The 13,277-nt window shown below is 39.0% G+C and overlaps 1 protein-coding gene across 4 annotated transcripts in view; it reads left to right on the forward strand.

The window, feature by feature from the left end:
* The window catches only part of LOC111874868 (mediator of RNA polymerase II transcription subunit 25), a 32,978-nt gene extending 24,200 nt beyond the window's left edge, over positions 1-8,778 (forward strand). For 2 of the 4 annotated variants that reach the window (XM_023870718.2, XM_023870720.2), the window contains exons 16-17: positions 4,054-4,245; positions 6,632-7,919. In XM_023870718.2, the coding sequence (XP_023726486.1) occupies positions 4,054-4,245; positions 6,632-6,775 (336 nt within the window). In that variant the 3' untranslated portion in view covers positions 6,776-7,919. Of the gene's footprint in view, positions 1-4,053; positions 4,246-6,631; positions 7,920-8,412 lie in introns of those variants that run through there. The other 2 variants (XR_002844624.2, XM_023870721.2) reach the window with 2 other exon arrangements.
* Positions 8,779-13,277: the final 4,499 nt, after the last annotated feature.

Here is a 13,277-nt window from a genome sequence, read left to right on the forward strand (position 1 = left end):
CAAATCACTGATAGTATCTAACATGCATTCTTTTATATCGTTCCACTGCGCTTCAGCATTTCCGCTTTCACCTTCAATTGCACCGAGTTTCTCTTCTAGAGTCTCTTGCACGCTTTGTCTTTGAGCATATAACTTCTCCAAATCCCATCTGGGTCTGCGCTTTCGAAATCCTATAATTTTCTTCAACCTGGTTCGGAACTTGGCAACCAGCAAGTTGTGGTCAGAGTCAATGTCTGCCCCAGGAAGCGTCTTCACATCCTTCACACTGTTTCTGAATCGATGTTTCACAAGGATGTAGTCCAGCTGATGCCTCTTCCAATCCCCAGGTGCCTTCCATGTGTAAATTCTTCTCTTTGGCTTCTTGAACCAAGTGTTGGTAACAATCAATCCATTTCGTTCACAAAAGTCAATAAGCATTTGACCTCTGTGATTCCGTCTTCCTAGTCCATGTGATCCAACAATATTCTGATATGGTTCATCTCCAACAATGCTGTTCCAGTCTCCCAATATGATGCTGTTTGTGTCTCCTCTTCCATCTTCCTGAAGAATTTCTTCAATTGTGTCATACACTTTTTCCACTTCATCGTCTTCATACTCTGATGTTGGCATGTACACTTGTATAATCAGTATATCTACCGGTTCTGCCTTTAACTTCAGAGCAATAATTCTGTCATTACAAGCAATCTTCTTAACAACACTCCTCACTACACTTTTATGCACCACTATTGCCACACCTCTTTCAGCCCGTTCACCTCCGGAATAATACACTGTATAATCACCGCTTCTTATTTCACCTTGTCCTTTCCACCGCACTTCGCTGACACCTAGAACAGACACTTCATTCTTCTGCATTTCCGTTTTCAAATTCTCCAATTTTCCTGCTTGATTCAAGGTCCTGACATTCCATGTTCCAATCTTGTATCCATGCTGTTTCTTCTGATCTTCGCACTTTTTCTTGTTGTAACGCCTGCATGACATTTCCTCTAGAAACACTCCCCCCCGGAGATCCGATTGGGGGAGTAGTTTACCTCCGGATTGTTTTGCCTCCAGAGGAAACATCTCGCATATATGGTATCTCTGTTTTTGGAAAGAGACTATCCAGGAAAAGTGATAATGTGGTAGTTTTTCCATTTGCTTTCCACATCGCAGTACAGCAGCCGTTCAAACCACTCTGGTCACGCCTGCTGCTATACGAACTTGAACCATCTCGAGCATCATTTGCTCTGTGCTTCAAGTCGCTACTGATGACGCTGCTTCCGGCATCAGTTTTTGATGTCTCTCTTCGTCTGATGCCTACCCTTTGACCTGTCCAGCAAGGGAGGCCCTGCCGGTAGCTACGCTACCGCTGGTATAGCTCTCAGGGTCCTTGGCATACTCAAACCCCCTCACCACGATAAGGTGGAGACACCAATGAGGGGGACCAGTAACAATCGGTTTTGTAAATTTTGTGTCACTTTGGGCCAACTGTAACATGTCTTTGCAGTGTTTCCACTTTGCCATGTTTTTCATCGCCTGACAGCATGTGTGGTACAAACTGCGCACAGACCTTCCTTTTTCCCAAATTCTCGGTCAAAATTTGATGCACAGTACTTTATGGTATTCCCAAAAGCTCCTCAGTGAATCTTGCAGAAACACATCTGTCTGATGCAAGGATTTTGGTCACTTTTTTCACATTTTCTTTGATGCGACTTGTTCTCGGCTTTAATGCATGTGGAGCATCTTCAGTGTCCTCCCTGCCATCACGAAATACGGCATACCATCAAAAAATGTTCAAGCGACTCAAACAATCACTACCGTACACCATCATTTCATATGTTTCTCTGGCTGTTTTGCCTAACTTCAAACAAAATTTGATGTTGGCTCTCTGTTCATCCGCCATTTTCCGATGAGCGTCAGAACAGTACTGTTACATTCAAGGTCAGAACACATGATGCACCGATGCTTGCACTTTGAAATTATAGTCAGCCACAGCTGAAACTTCAAGAATCTTAATGCCGCAACTCGCCAACAGATGGCATTGCAGGGCAAAATTTAAAAAAATTAGTCCTAATGGATCCTGGACACGCCGTGTAGGTATTATAAGGCCTCATGTGAATGGAGTTTTGTAATGTTTGTTGCAACTCCTGCTGATGGTCTGTGTTGTGTTTGGTGTGTATATCCTGCCTTGTGTTGGTACTGGTGTTGAGAGGTAGGGACTAGCTCCATTGATTGGATCTAACTAAGTAGACTTTTGTCTGAGGATGGAGGAGGAGTCCAGTCTCAGAAACATCGTTTTTTGGACTACTTTCCTTATTTAGAAAAAATAAGAGTAGACTTAAGAAGTCACCTTAACCTTTAATGTATAGACTTTTAAATTGCCTGGAGCCTTCTGCAGCCTGTATTTAAATCGCCCTAATTAATTAACATTGCAAACTTTCAGAGAAAAAATACATATTTTCTGTTCTATGCAACATAGAAATATGAACTAAAAACAGTCTGAAAGACAATACAGTTTTCTACATACAAATGTATGTATACATACTCAAATGAGCAATTTTTACAAACGAAAATTGACTGTGATTATTTTATCATGAAATGAAAAATATAATCTTTTATATATATATGTTATGAAATTCCAAAGGACTTACCCGTTGTTCTTTCTTCAACCTTGAATCATGGTGATATTGTAAATATAGTCACACTATATACAATAATATTTTTTTCAGACTGTACACGAGTTTGAACTGCGTCACTTCACAGTTTACGATACACTCTGACGCACGTGGCACTTCTCGAAGCAGTCCACCTCACACAGAGCGACACCACTCTTTTTACAATAGAAGAGCGTGCTCCTGCTTTTCTTATTTAGCGAAACACACAACAGCGTCTTTGTTTCCCTTTGGTTGACCAGTGTTGTGAATGTTTCACCTCCAGTCAACTCAGTTGGTCCCCCAGATAACTTTGGCCTTCCCCTAAGAAACGGCACTGACTGTGATATTCGGCTTGTGCGATTGAAGAATCATCTTGGGGGAGGGGGGTTTCTAGCAAAATCGAATAAATTATGTTGATTGACAAAGCGACACTCTCACCTGTTGGTAATACTTGCAAAATAGTGATGCAACGTAATTATAATACTAGTAAAAAAGAGTGCCAGTCCGACACTGATGCCGAAAGTTGCAGTGGCGAAGATGCCTTTTACTCAAAGTAATACTGGCTAAGTGGGTTTATACCTCTTCCAAGACACAAAATAAAAATGATATACAAAGAAATATATGAGTCTGACACTGACTTTCTAACTGATAAAGAAATATTAGACAATCCAAGACTGACTTCCTGACTGATAATTCGTCACTGAAAACCAATCCTTGCATGCGTCACACTTCCTTGAAGGCTCTGGAAGCACTCGCAAGTACAGAAGAATATTTCCTCATCAGTTCTCAAAACAAAGCTGGCTTATATTTATACAGTCATATCTAAATGTAAATAGTATCGAAACCATTACCGTGATAAACAATTTTTTTGTTCAGAGCTAAGGAAAGATCCACTGACATGACCTCAGTAGGTTCGTTTTGGTTTCAAACCCAAGGTCAAACTATCAGCACACCCAAAGGGAGCATGTGTCCTGCGTCATATATATGTGCCTTTCGGCCAACTCGGATTGCTGCTTGTGTCATATATATGTGACATTCGCCGTTAAAGGTTAATGTCTGTGTATCCCTCTTATCAACTTTAAAATGCCTGAACCAGTATTTATTAAACTTAGTATGTGTCTCATGGCACCTGAGGCCGTCTGAACGGCATCTTCATAAATCCCTCACATCAGTCTGTGTGCGCATATTTGTATCCCCTCTGTAGTTGCTAGGCAGTAGCTCAGTAAACATTCCCACAGCAATGAATACATGCAACAGTAGAAGAATTGTTGGATACATTGTTTTCCATGCAATTTGTGTTGTATGAAAAGAAAGTAGGTGATTAGTTCTCAAAATATCTTGTTTCTAAATATGAAGCAGGAAGATTGTTAGTGTCCAGAAAGTCCATAATTATACCTGTTAATTTATTTCATGTGAATTGAAGCAAGAGCAACAGAAACAGCTGCGGGTTCAGCTGCAACAGCTTACACAACAGCAGCAGCAGCAGCAGCGCCAGATGGCTCCTCAAGGTATGCAGCCATCCCAACCACAGCAGCAACAACAGCCAAACCAACAGCAAAGGATGGTAAGACCAGTGCTGGCAAACAACCCTGGACTCAGACATCTCCTCCAGCAGGTATGAGTTTGACATGGCTGTGGCTAGAAATGTAATTTGTATTCCATATCTTAAGACTGCCCCAATGAGTGTTATACAGGGTGTTCAATCATCGAGAAAACCGGGTGAGCAGTGTGAGTTGGATACAGTATTTCTCACGGATTGCTGCTGTAACTGCCAATAGTGGAATGAGTCATCAGTGCTGATAAACACACTCACTCTCGCTAGTGAAGAGCAGATGGATCGTTTCCCCGCAACTATTCCCTCACATCAGTTTCTGTACATGCACACATAAGAATACTGCAAAAAGATAACACACACTTACTGTGCTTTATAACAGGTGCTGAAAGTGACCCCCTTCTCCTTGCAAACATACCTTGCATTGCATAAATAAATTATGTGACAATTTCTGAAGTTGGTCCCTGGTAATTGAACTAATTATGCATGTTATTTCTTCTGCAGAGCTTCAGTGGTCTGAGGATTATTCTTGTAGACTTTTCCCTTTAGTGTTCCCCAAAGATAAAAATTGCAAAAACAGATCTGCGGATCTGGGAGGCCACGGTCTCCTGGTGATTATTCTGTCTTCAAACACTTCCCGCATTGTGACCATGGTTGCATTAGCTGTATGTGCTCAAAATACCCATATTGTCTTCAGCAGTCAGCTATTTGAAGGACTGATTCAATATATCATTAACGTAGCAGATAGAGTTCACGGTTTTGTGGAAAAATAAGGGGCCAGTGATTCACCGTGGACTTACAACACACCCCCACCTTTTCACTGTGTAATGGCACTTGCTGTATAGCATGAGTATTTTTGTCAATCCATATTCTTACATTTTGTGCATTGACATGACCACTAATGTGAAACTACTCCTCATCAGTCATGAACAGAAGCTGTAGATCCACGGTTCCATCATGAACATTTTGCAGCAGCCAGTTGCAAAAACGAATTCTTGCTGCATAATCTGGTTGTTTCAGCTCATGCACAACTGTTATTTTATACGGGCGAAATTTGATTAATTTTGTGGCTGTGAAAGCAGGTCCTAGCAAAACACTGGTCTTCTGTGCTAAGCATCTTAACGATTTTCGAGGACTGATCTGTAGTCATGCCACAGTATCCCAAACTTTTTCTTCAGTCAGCACAATCCTCTTCGATTTCTTCTTTATGCCACTTTTTCAGAAACTTGGATATGTGCGACTTTGTGGGAACTGGCATGTCAGGATATTTATGATGAAACTTACTGATACATTTTCCGTAAGTTTTTTTTGCGTGGAAAAATTTTGACAATAAACACAAGCTGTTCAATAGTGAACTTCATTTCAGTATAAATGTTGACCGCCTGTCGAAATCTCTAACACAGACTGACCATTAATGTGACTTAAGTGCAGTGACAAGATTATGCCACCTGACTGCGGGCCCATTTATCAGTGCTAATGACTCCTTTTGCTATCAGCAGTTACAGCAGCAATCTGTGAGGTATGTTGGGCCCAGTCAGCAGTGTTGTGAAGTTTCCTTCAATGAACGCAGTGTATAAAGCTGTTTGTAGTTCATTTAATGATGCTATCAGTAATTCAAGACTATGTAGCATCAAATGATTGGATGATGGTGATCAATATGTTAGAAATAATATGGAAAGATGCTTGTGACCTAATTTAAGGTACTGATTATCCGGGAATTTGTCTGGAGGGAGTGAGGAAAGCCGCAAAATACTTCTGTCCAAGATTTGAACTGAGCACCTCTAAAGTGCAGGCCAGAAGTTCTATTGCTTGGGCCAGCTTGCTTGGTGAGATTAATACTAAGAAGTAATCCATGTTTATGGAACCTGAAGGTTCATTAACATAACAAGAGCCCACCACTGGACCCAGTTCTCAGCCAGTTTATTCATGTCCACACATTTATCTAATCCTTCCAGCTGCACCATGGTCCGGGGGTCGACTCAGCCTCTTAACAAATGAGTACCAGGAATGTTCTTGGGGGTAAAGTGCAGCCAGTGCATAAGGCTGACAACCTTACCAGCATCTGTGAGCTGATTGTCTAGAGAAAATGTGGTATCCTCGATGTCTCGCAACCCTGTGAGCCTTCACAGCCTGTTACAGGGATAGCTTTACCTTTTCTTTACCCTTATACCCTATTTGTTTAAGATCTATTTTAATATTAATTCCTAAATAATCAAACTTTGCCACATTTTTTAAAGGATTTATTAGCCTTAGATTTTACACTTTTACTTTGTATTTGTATCTTCCGATTTGTTAAAAGGACACAACTGTGGTTAGTAATGTGAAAATGAGAAAAAAAAACCTTTCTTTTAATCGTGTTAGGTATATTTTTAAATTTAGCCAAAAAATTTTTGTGCTGAATATTTTAGTATCTGCTGACATAAACTTATGAGAATGTTTTGTCTAGCAGCAGCCGCAATATCGCCAACAGGTACTGAATATGCAGCAGTTAGGAGGTCTGCGAGGGCAACAGCAGAACCCTGGTGGCCAGCCTCAGCAGCAGCAACAGCAGCAGCAGTTTGATGATGTCTCGTCCTTCGACTTCCTCACCTAGGGTCAGTCAGTGGAATGGATTTCTTCCATCCGGGTATCAAAGATCCATGCAGACATATGTTGACGGCAGTGAAATAAGGTTAGAAAAATTTCCATCTTGTGTTTCTGTAAAGGTGATTACAGTTTAAAATTTGTGGTCATTTGTCATGTTTCACGATAAATTAAGTTTCCCACGTGTTGAAGAGTTCAGGAACTTGTGTATTAGTGGGTGATCCAAGAAACTTTAAAATGTTATGCTGTCAGTTGTAGAAGCCTGACAAGCCCAGAAGATTAAGCTTATGTTTTTAAGATGATAGACCTTTGGTTCCAATCTGAAAAGGTTAGGCTCAGTTGGGGGGGTTGCAAATAGACTCCCATTGTTGGCAGTGCTAATGTAGTTGATAATGTAGCAATAACTTTTGAAGTTGATTGGGTCACCTGTTAATACATAAGCACTGGTAATTATTTAATTCTGAAATTTTTTTATTAGAATCATCATATGGCAATATCAGCTGTTCTGTTTTGGAGATTTGTTTACAGCATGGATTAGTATTAATTTTTTTTTTGGGGGGGGGAGACATAACCTCCAGTTGCTCCAAGCACTTGGAGCACTGCGGGGTTCCTTGTGCACCTCATGATCTCAGTAGGGCCCTTCAGATAGATGTAATCAAATGCCAGAGCCAGAACCAGTTTGCTTAACATCTCTTGATATCTGTTGGTGCTAACTATGCAGAACTGAAGATCTGTATTCTATGCCTAGCCAGGGCTGACCACTGATGAAGTTTGTCATAGGAAGACCATTGCTCCTGTCCAAATTTCCTGTGCATGGTGACATGGATTGCAGAAAAGCTGATGATTGTATAAAATGTAGAATTACATTGTTTAATGGCGTTTTGACTGTATTTATGCATATATTTTATCAAGATCACCATAAATGTATCTGTATTTTATCTAAAACATCTTTGTGGGTATGACAGAGTAGGCAACCTTACAGAAGAAAAGTCTAGTGTGTTCACAGAGATTTCCAGTATAGTGGTATTCTCATCTTATGTTGAAAATAGAATCTAATAACTTCTCAATGATGATTTAATGATCTGTGTGCTGTCTGTTGATGACACCCTCAGAGATGTTATAGACACACAATACTAATAGGCTTGTTAGTAATAGAATGTTTATACTGTATTATTCAGCGAAGATCCAGTCAACCATAATTACTACCATAAATTATATAGTATGGTCCAGTGGCTTCTACATTTTTGGACAGAATTTAGGATGAATTTGAGTTTTTCATACTTTTCAGTGCATTGTAAGTATTCAATACAAGTACTGCCTTGAATTTGAAGGCAACAGATATGAAAATTACAGCGGCTATGAAAACTGTGTTAAAATGTTGGTAAAAATGTTTTCCTTAAAGTGTCAATTATCCGAACTGAAAGTAATTGGTGATTGAATTAAGTTCGTGTTATCAGACAGTAATGGAATTAAATGAATTAGATTATCTGCTGTCCAAACTAATTGGAAACAAGTTTAATTTAGAATATTGATTTGTTTTGACAAATTCTCGGTTCAAAGAGTAAATGATTTATTGTACATGTTGTATTTTTTTTTCTCCTGTAAATACACATAATATGTAATGCAGAAATTAATTTTTTGTTTCAGCACTGCCTGCCACCTGCAATTTCACCTCACTCATATTGTCCTAATATCCTATTCACCATTATAATCCCATCTCTATCTTGTCTTGACTGTCATCTGTTTCCAAGTTTTTTGTTGTCTGCACTTGTTGCTCCCTTTTGTTCAAGCTCTGAGTCCCTTAAATCCTAATACCACTAAAAATATGTGAAAGTAATGTCACAAGAGTTCCTAATTATGTAATTTTCATTTGCAACTTTCCTTTTACATTGTTAAGTTCAGATATTTTTGTTAGAACTTCATTTTCAGATACATGTAGTACATTTTATTTTCTTTATGTAGGAGACCATATTTTGTAAATAGACAAAGTAAAAGACAAAATTTATTGTTCTTTTGTATGACATGGGACATGATCCTAAGCCAATTCAGTCCATCTCCCATTCTAATTCTGTATTGCCATATTTTTCCTGGTTTTTCAAGCCACTTTCCAAGAGATGTCCCCATCAGAATTTTGCCCTGCATGCTGCTCATTTCTTGCTTGGCTTTGTCTTCGACCCTGAAGGTGGAGGCAGCACATCCTCTGAAATATCAGTGAAATTCTGCTGATCTACATGGTATTATATCCCAGAAGATATAGTACTTCATGAATTATGGCTAATTTTGTTTCTAACCGTTGTGTTTGAGATGGAAGCATCAGCCTCTTTAAGTAGACATGTTGTGTGCTCTATGAGCTGTTTGTTGCTCACTTCTGTTTTTAAGAGCTTAAAAGTTATTGTTAAGTAACAACAAGAATGGCTTTATGGTACAAGTTCCATCCATATCTTTCAGACAGGAACTGTGTGCTAGATTGTCCCAGGAATTTCACTTCAGGACTACACCCCTGTACTTAAACTTTGTGCTTGGCTGTACCACAGTTCAGGTGGTTAGTCGCCAGCTTCCCACCATGGCATCCTGGGTTTGTTCCAAGGTCAGGCCATGTGGGATTGTGGTGGACTAAGTGGCACAAGGGAAGGTTTCCTCTTGACCGCTTCAGTATCTCTTGCCAGTACTCATTCCACCAAATGCTCAATTCATTGATCATCCAGAACTGGTACAATAGGCCAATTTAGTAGCTGACATACCAAGTGGACTCAGTCTCACCCCACCCCACACAACAAATTTTTCTTGGGGGCCAGGGGCGGTGTGTCATGAGGGGCTAAGCCCCACCTGATTTTGTTGTAATATTGAATTTTCATATTCATTCACATTTTATTCTGTTTATCAAGATCAAACTTGTATCAAAATATTAATATTTCTCGTTATCATGATGTAATTAAGGAGACACGAAAATGCAGTAGTGATGTCTTGGCCATATCACAGCTTATTTGTATGGTTAGAATAACACAGGTGCTAGCTCGTCTCTAGCCCTTACCACGTGTATTGTTAGCAGCCTTAAGTTCAGTGAACCTTTCAGGGATTCTAAGTATTGCATGTGTCTTGAAATGTCACGCTTGGGGTTAGTTTTGACAAGCCTGCAATAAAAAAGAAAACTATACACAAGGTGGAAAGGGATGGGTGGAGTGTGGATGTTATTGTGAACTTACCTCTATTCTTCCAGCCTTAAGTAACATGCTCTTTGTAAGAACAGGCAAAGGGTAGGTTTTCAGACACCATTCAGATTCCATCTTTCAGTTGTGTTTTGAGCAGTGGAGAAGATACAAGTTCGGGAATAAAGTAATTTTAGCATAGGCCTAAATTAAAGTTGTTTTTCAAGTGTAATTTCCAAATTAGGTTTTAGGTTAATATTGTATTCGTATTAGAATTAGTGATTAATATGAATAGGGTGGATGCCCTTCTGAAATCACCGTTCTCAACTTTGAGTTTAGAAGAGAAGTTACAAGTAAAAACTCTTGGTGGGCATCAACCAACAGATTTCAAACTTTATCAGAACTGCAAGACTCAGAAAAGAACATTTCCGTTATCTTGGTTTCACAAAATGGCTGACTGTAAGTGAAGGAAAGAAATCAATTTTTTGTTTGTGTGTTTATTGTATGGTGGGGAAACGAGTTGGACTGTGACAGGTATAACTGACCTTAAACATTTGTCAGAAAGAGTTAGAAAACACGAAGCATCGCAAAGGCATATTGAAAATGATGTAAAAGTTAATCTCTTTTGTTCTATCAATATTTTCACCCAATTAAATGATAGCTGTAGGGTTTCTATTCAGCGTTACAATGAACTTGTGGATAAAAACAGACACATATTAAATAGGGTAATTAATTGTATAAAGTTTTGTGGAACGCATGAACTTCCTCTTCGGGGACATGAAGAGCGCGAGAGTTCTTACAATTGCGGGATATTTTTGGATCTCATGTAGTATCTAGCGGCTTTAGATAATATTGTAAGTGAACATTTAAATAGTGCAACTGTGTCAAAAAACACGTCGAAAACAATTCAAAACGGATTACTGGGCTGTATATATGCGGTATACAAGGAAGCTGTCAAACTAGAAATTCAAAATGCAAAATATGTAGCTGTCCAGGCAGATGAAACCTCTGACGTGTCATGCATGTCCCAATTAGTTATTCTGCTGCAGTATGTCAATAGCAGTGGTCCTGTTGAGAGATTCATTTCCTTTGTTCACATTCAGGATTGAACTTCAGAAGGTTTAGCATCAGTACTTAAACAAGAATTAGTACAACCTTGAACAAAATTTAATTGCTCAATCTTATGTCGGCGCTCCCGCGTTTTGTGGAGCGAACAGCGGGGTCCAGGTAAAGATAAGACATACATTTCCTTATGCACATTTCATCCACTGTTACGCACATCAGCTAAACTTAGTAATGAAGAAAGCATGTTCCTCTGTAAAATCAATGAAATTGTTTTTTATCAATGTATCGGGCTTTTCATCATTCTTCTCTGTTTTGCCCAAGCGCTTGGACTTATTAAGAACTGTGTGTGGCCGGGCGATGCCAAAGACTGGAGAAACGCACTGGAACTTTCACAGTAGAGTTGTAAATACTGTTTTCAACAACAAGGATGCTCTACTTCAGTGTTTAGACATGATTCAAAATGAAGATGATTGGGATGATGTTACAATTCGAGAGTCCATAGGACTGGCTAATTTGTTGAACGATGGGGAATTCTTATATTTGTTGTCATTTTTTAATTCTGTTCTTTTACATGTAGACATTCTGTACAACACAATACAGAAATTGTCAGGAAATTCTCTAAATATTCGTACTGCAATTCAGCACTTCGAAACTGCAATAAATGTCATCAGAAATAATTTGCATGAACTAGAACGAAATTCAGAATGTCCAACAAAATGTGCGCGGAAAGATGTGAACACAAGAGGTGTGTGACATAATAGTGAACCAGATGAAACATCGTTTCGAAGAAGCGCATCACACAAAATGTTTTTCATTAATTGAACTGCACTTATTTGCAGCACATGAAGTTGCCTTTCCTAGAGAGCTTGTGATCAATGCTGTAAAATATTCTTTGCTCTCGAAAGATAAGTTAGAAAGCGAACTTAGTGTCCTTTATAGGCATGACACATTTGCAAACGTAAAGACTGTTCTTGCTCTTTGGACATTAATAAGAGAGAACAATCTGGAAGCCGCTCTGTCAGAAATACACAAACTGACAGATATTGTACTTACAACTCCAATATCAACTGCCGAATCCGAGTGTAATTTCAGCACTCTAAAAAGAGTTAAGACATATCTAAGGAACTCAATGGGTCAAGAACGTCTGAAGGCACTGGCTGTACTTAGCATTCATAAGGACATGATTGCAGAGATTCTAGCAGTCAACCAAAAAGTGATTGATTTGTTTGCTTCCCAGAAGAATAGACGAGCGCAGTTCCTGTATAAATGAGGTAACTTTTAAAGCATTATTTTAATTAATGGCATGAATTACAATGGAACATGCTTAAATTTTCTAATACTGCTAGGTGCAAGATGTTTTCACATGTTTTAAAGTAGGAGTTTGTACTACAACTCGCATCACCACTACCTACTATTATTATTATTATTATTATTATTATTATATAACAATGTAAGAATGTATCACTGTCTAATATTAGCCCCACCATCTATTTGAGCCACAAGCCACCACTGTTGAGGGCCTTTGTGCTTCACAGTGTTGTAAAATAATGAAGTGAAGGAATGTGATTATTGAAAGGTACAAGATGCCATACTGTATAGTCTTATTCTTATAGACATAACTGAAATTGAACAAGCAGTGTTACAGATCATATAATGCATCACAATGCTTCTGAAATGAGGGCTTCCAGGTTGAATAACTTTCCCTCAGTTACTGAACCTGCTGTGTATGGAAAATATTGGGTATTTATATTGTGGCTCTGAAATGATGCTCATCTACTGGACTACATGGTATTGTAACCCAGACATTACCATTAATCTTCACTGCTGTGAAAACTTGAGATCTCTCAATCAGGTATGTTTTTTTTATATCGTTTATATATTTATATATTTGTGTAATGCCAGTATTAATAGTGGCTTCTGATTATCACATGCCTTTTTTGTGGAGCACTGATAATATCTTTTTATAGTTAATTATGTGATATTCATTTCTGTGTGCATTTTTTTTTTTTCAATTAGAGGTCAGGTCAAGTTGTCTCTGCTCTTAATAGAGCTTGACATGAAAACATGTGGAGAGTGGAGGTATAGCTGCATGCATTCTTAACTTCAGCACTAGATGGAGGGGAGTGGCCAGCTTCATGCCCTGGGGAAATCCCCCCCCCCCCCTGCAACTGGAAAGAGGGATATGTGGTAACATAGTTGGTTGAGGCACTATTCATGAGCCAGAAGGTTGTGGGTTCAATTCCCAATGAAGTCGTTGGAATTTTCAAGTGACAATCCTTCCAGCTTGGCCGTGGGGTTGAC

Source organism: Cryptotermes secundus, unplaced genomic scaffold (assembly GCF_002891405.2).
Source record: "Cryptotermes secundus unplaced genomic scaffold, Csec_1.0 scaffold160, whole genome shotgun sequence".
Lineage (NCBI taxonomy): Eukaryota > Metazoa > Arthropoda > Insecta > Blattodea > Kalotermitidae > Cryptotermes > Cryptotermes secundus.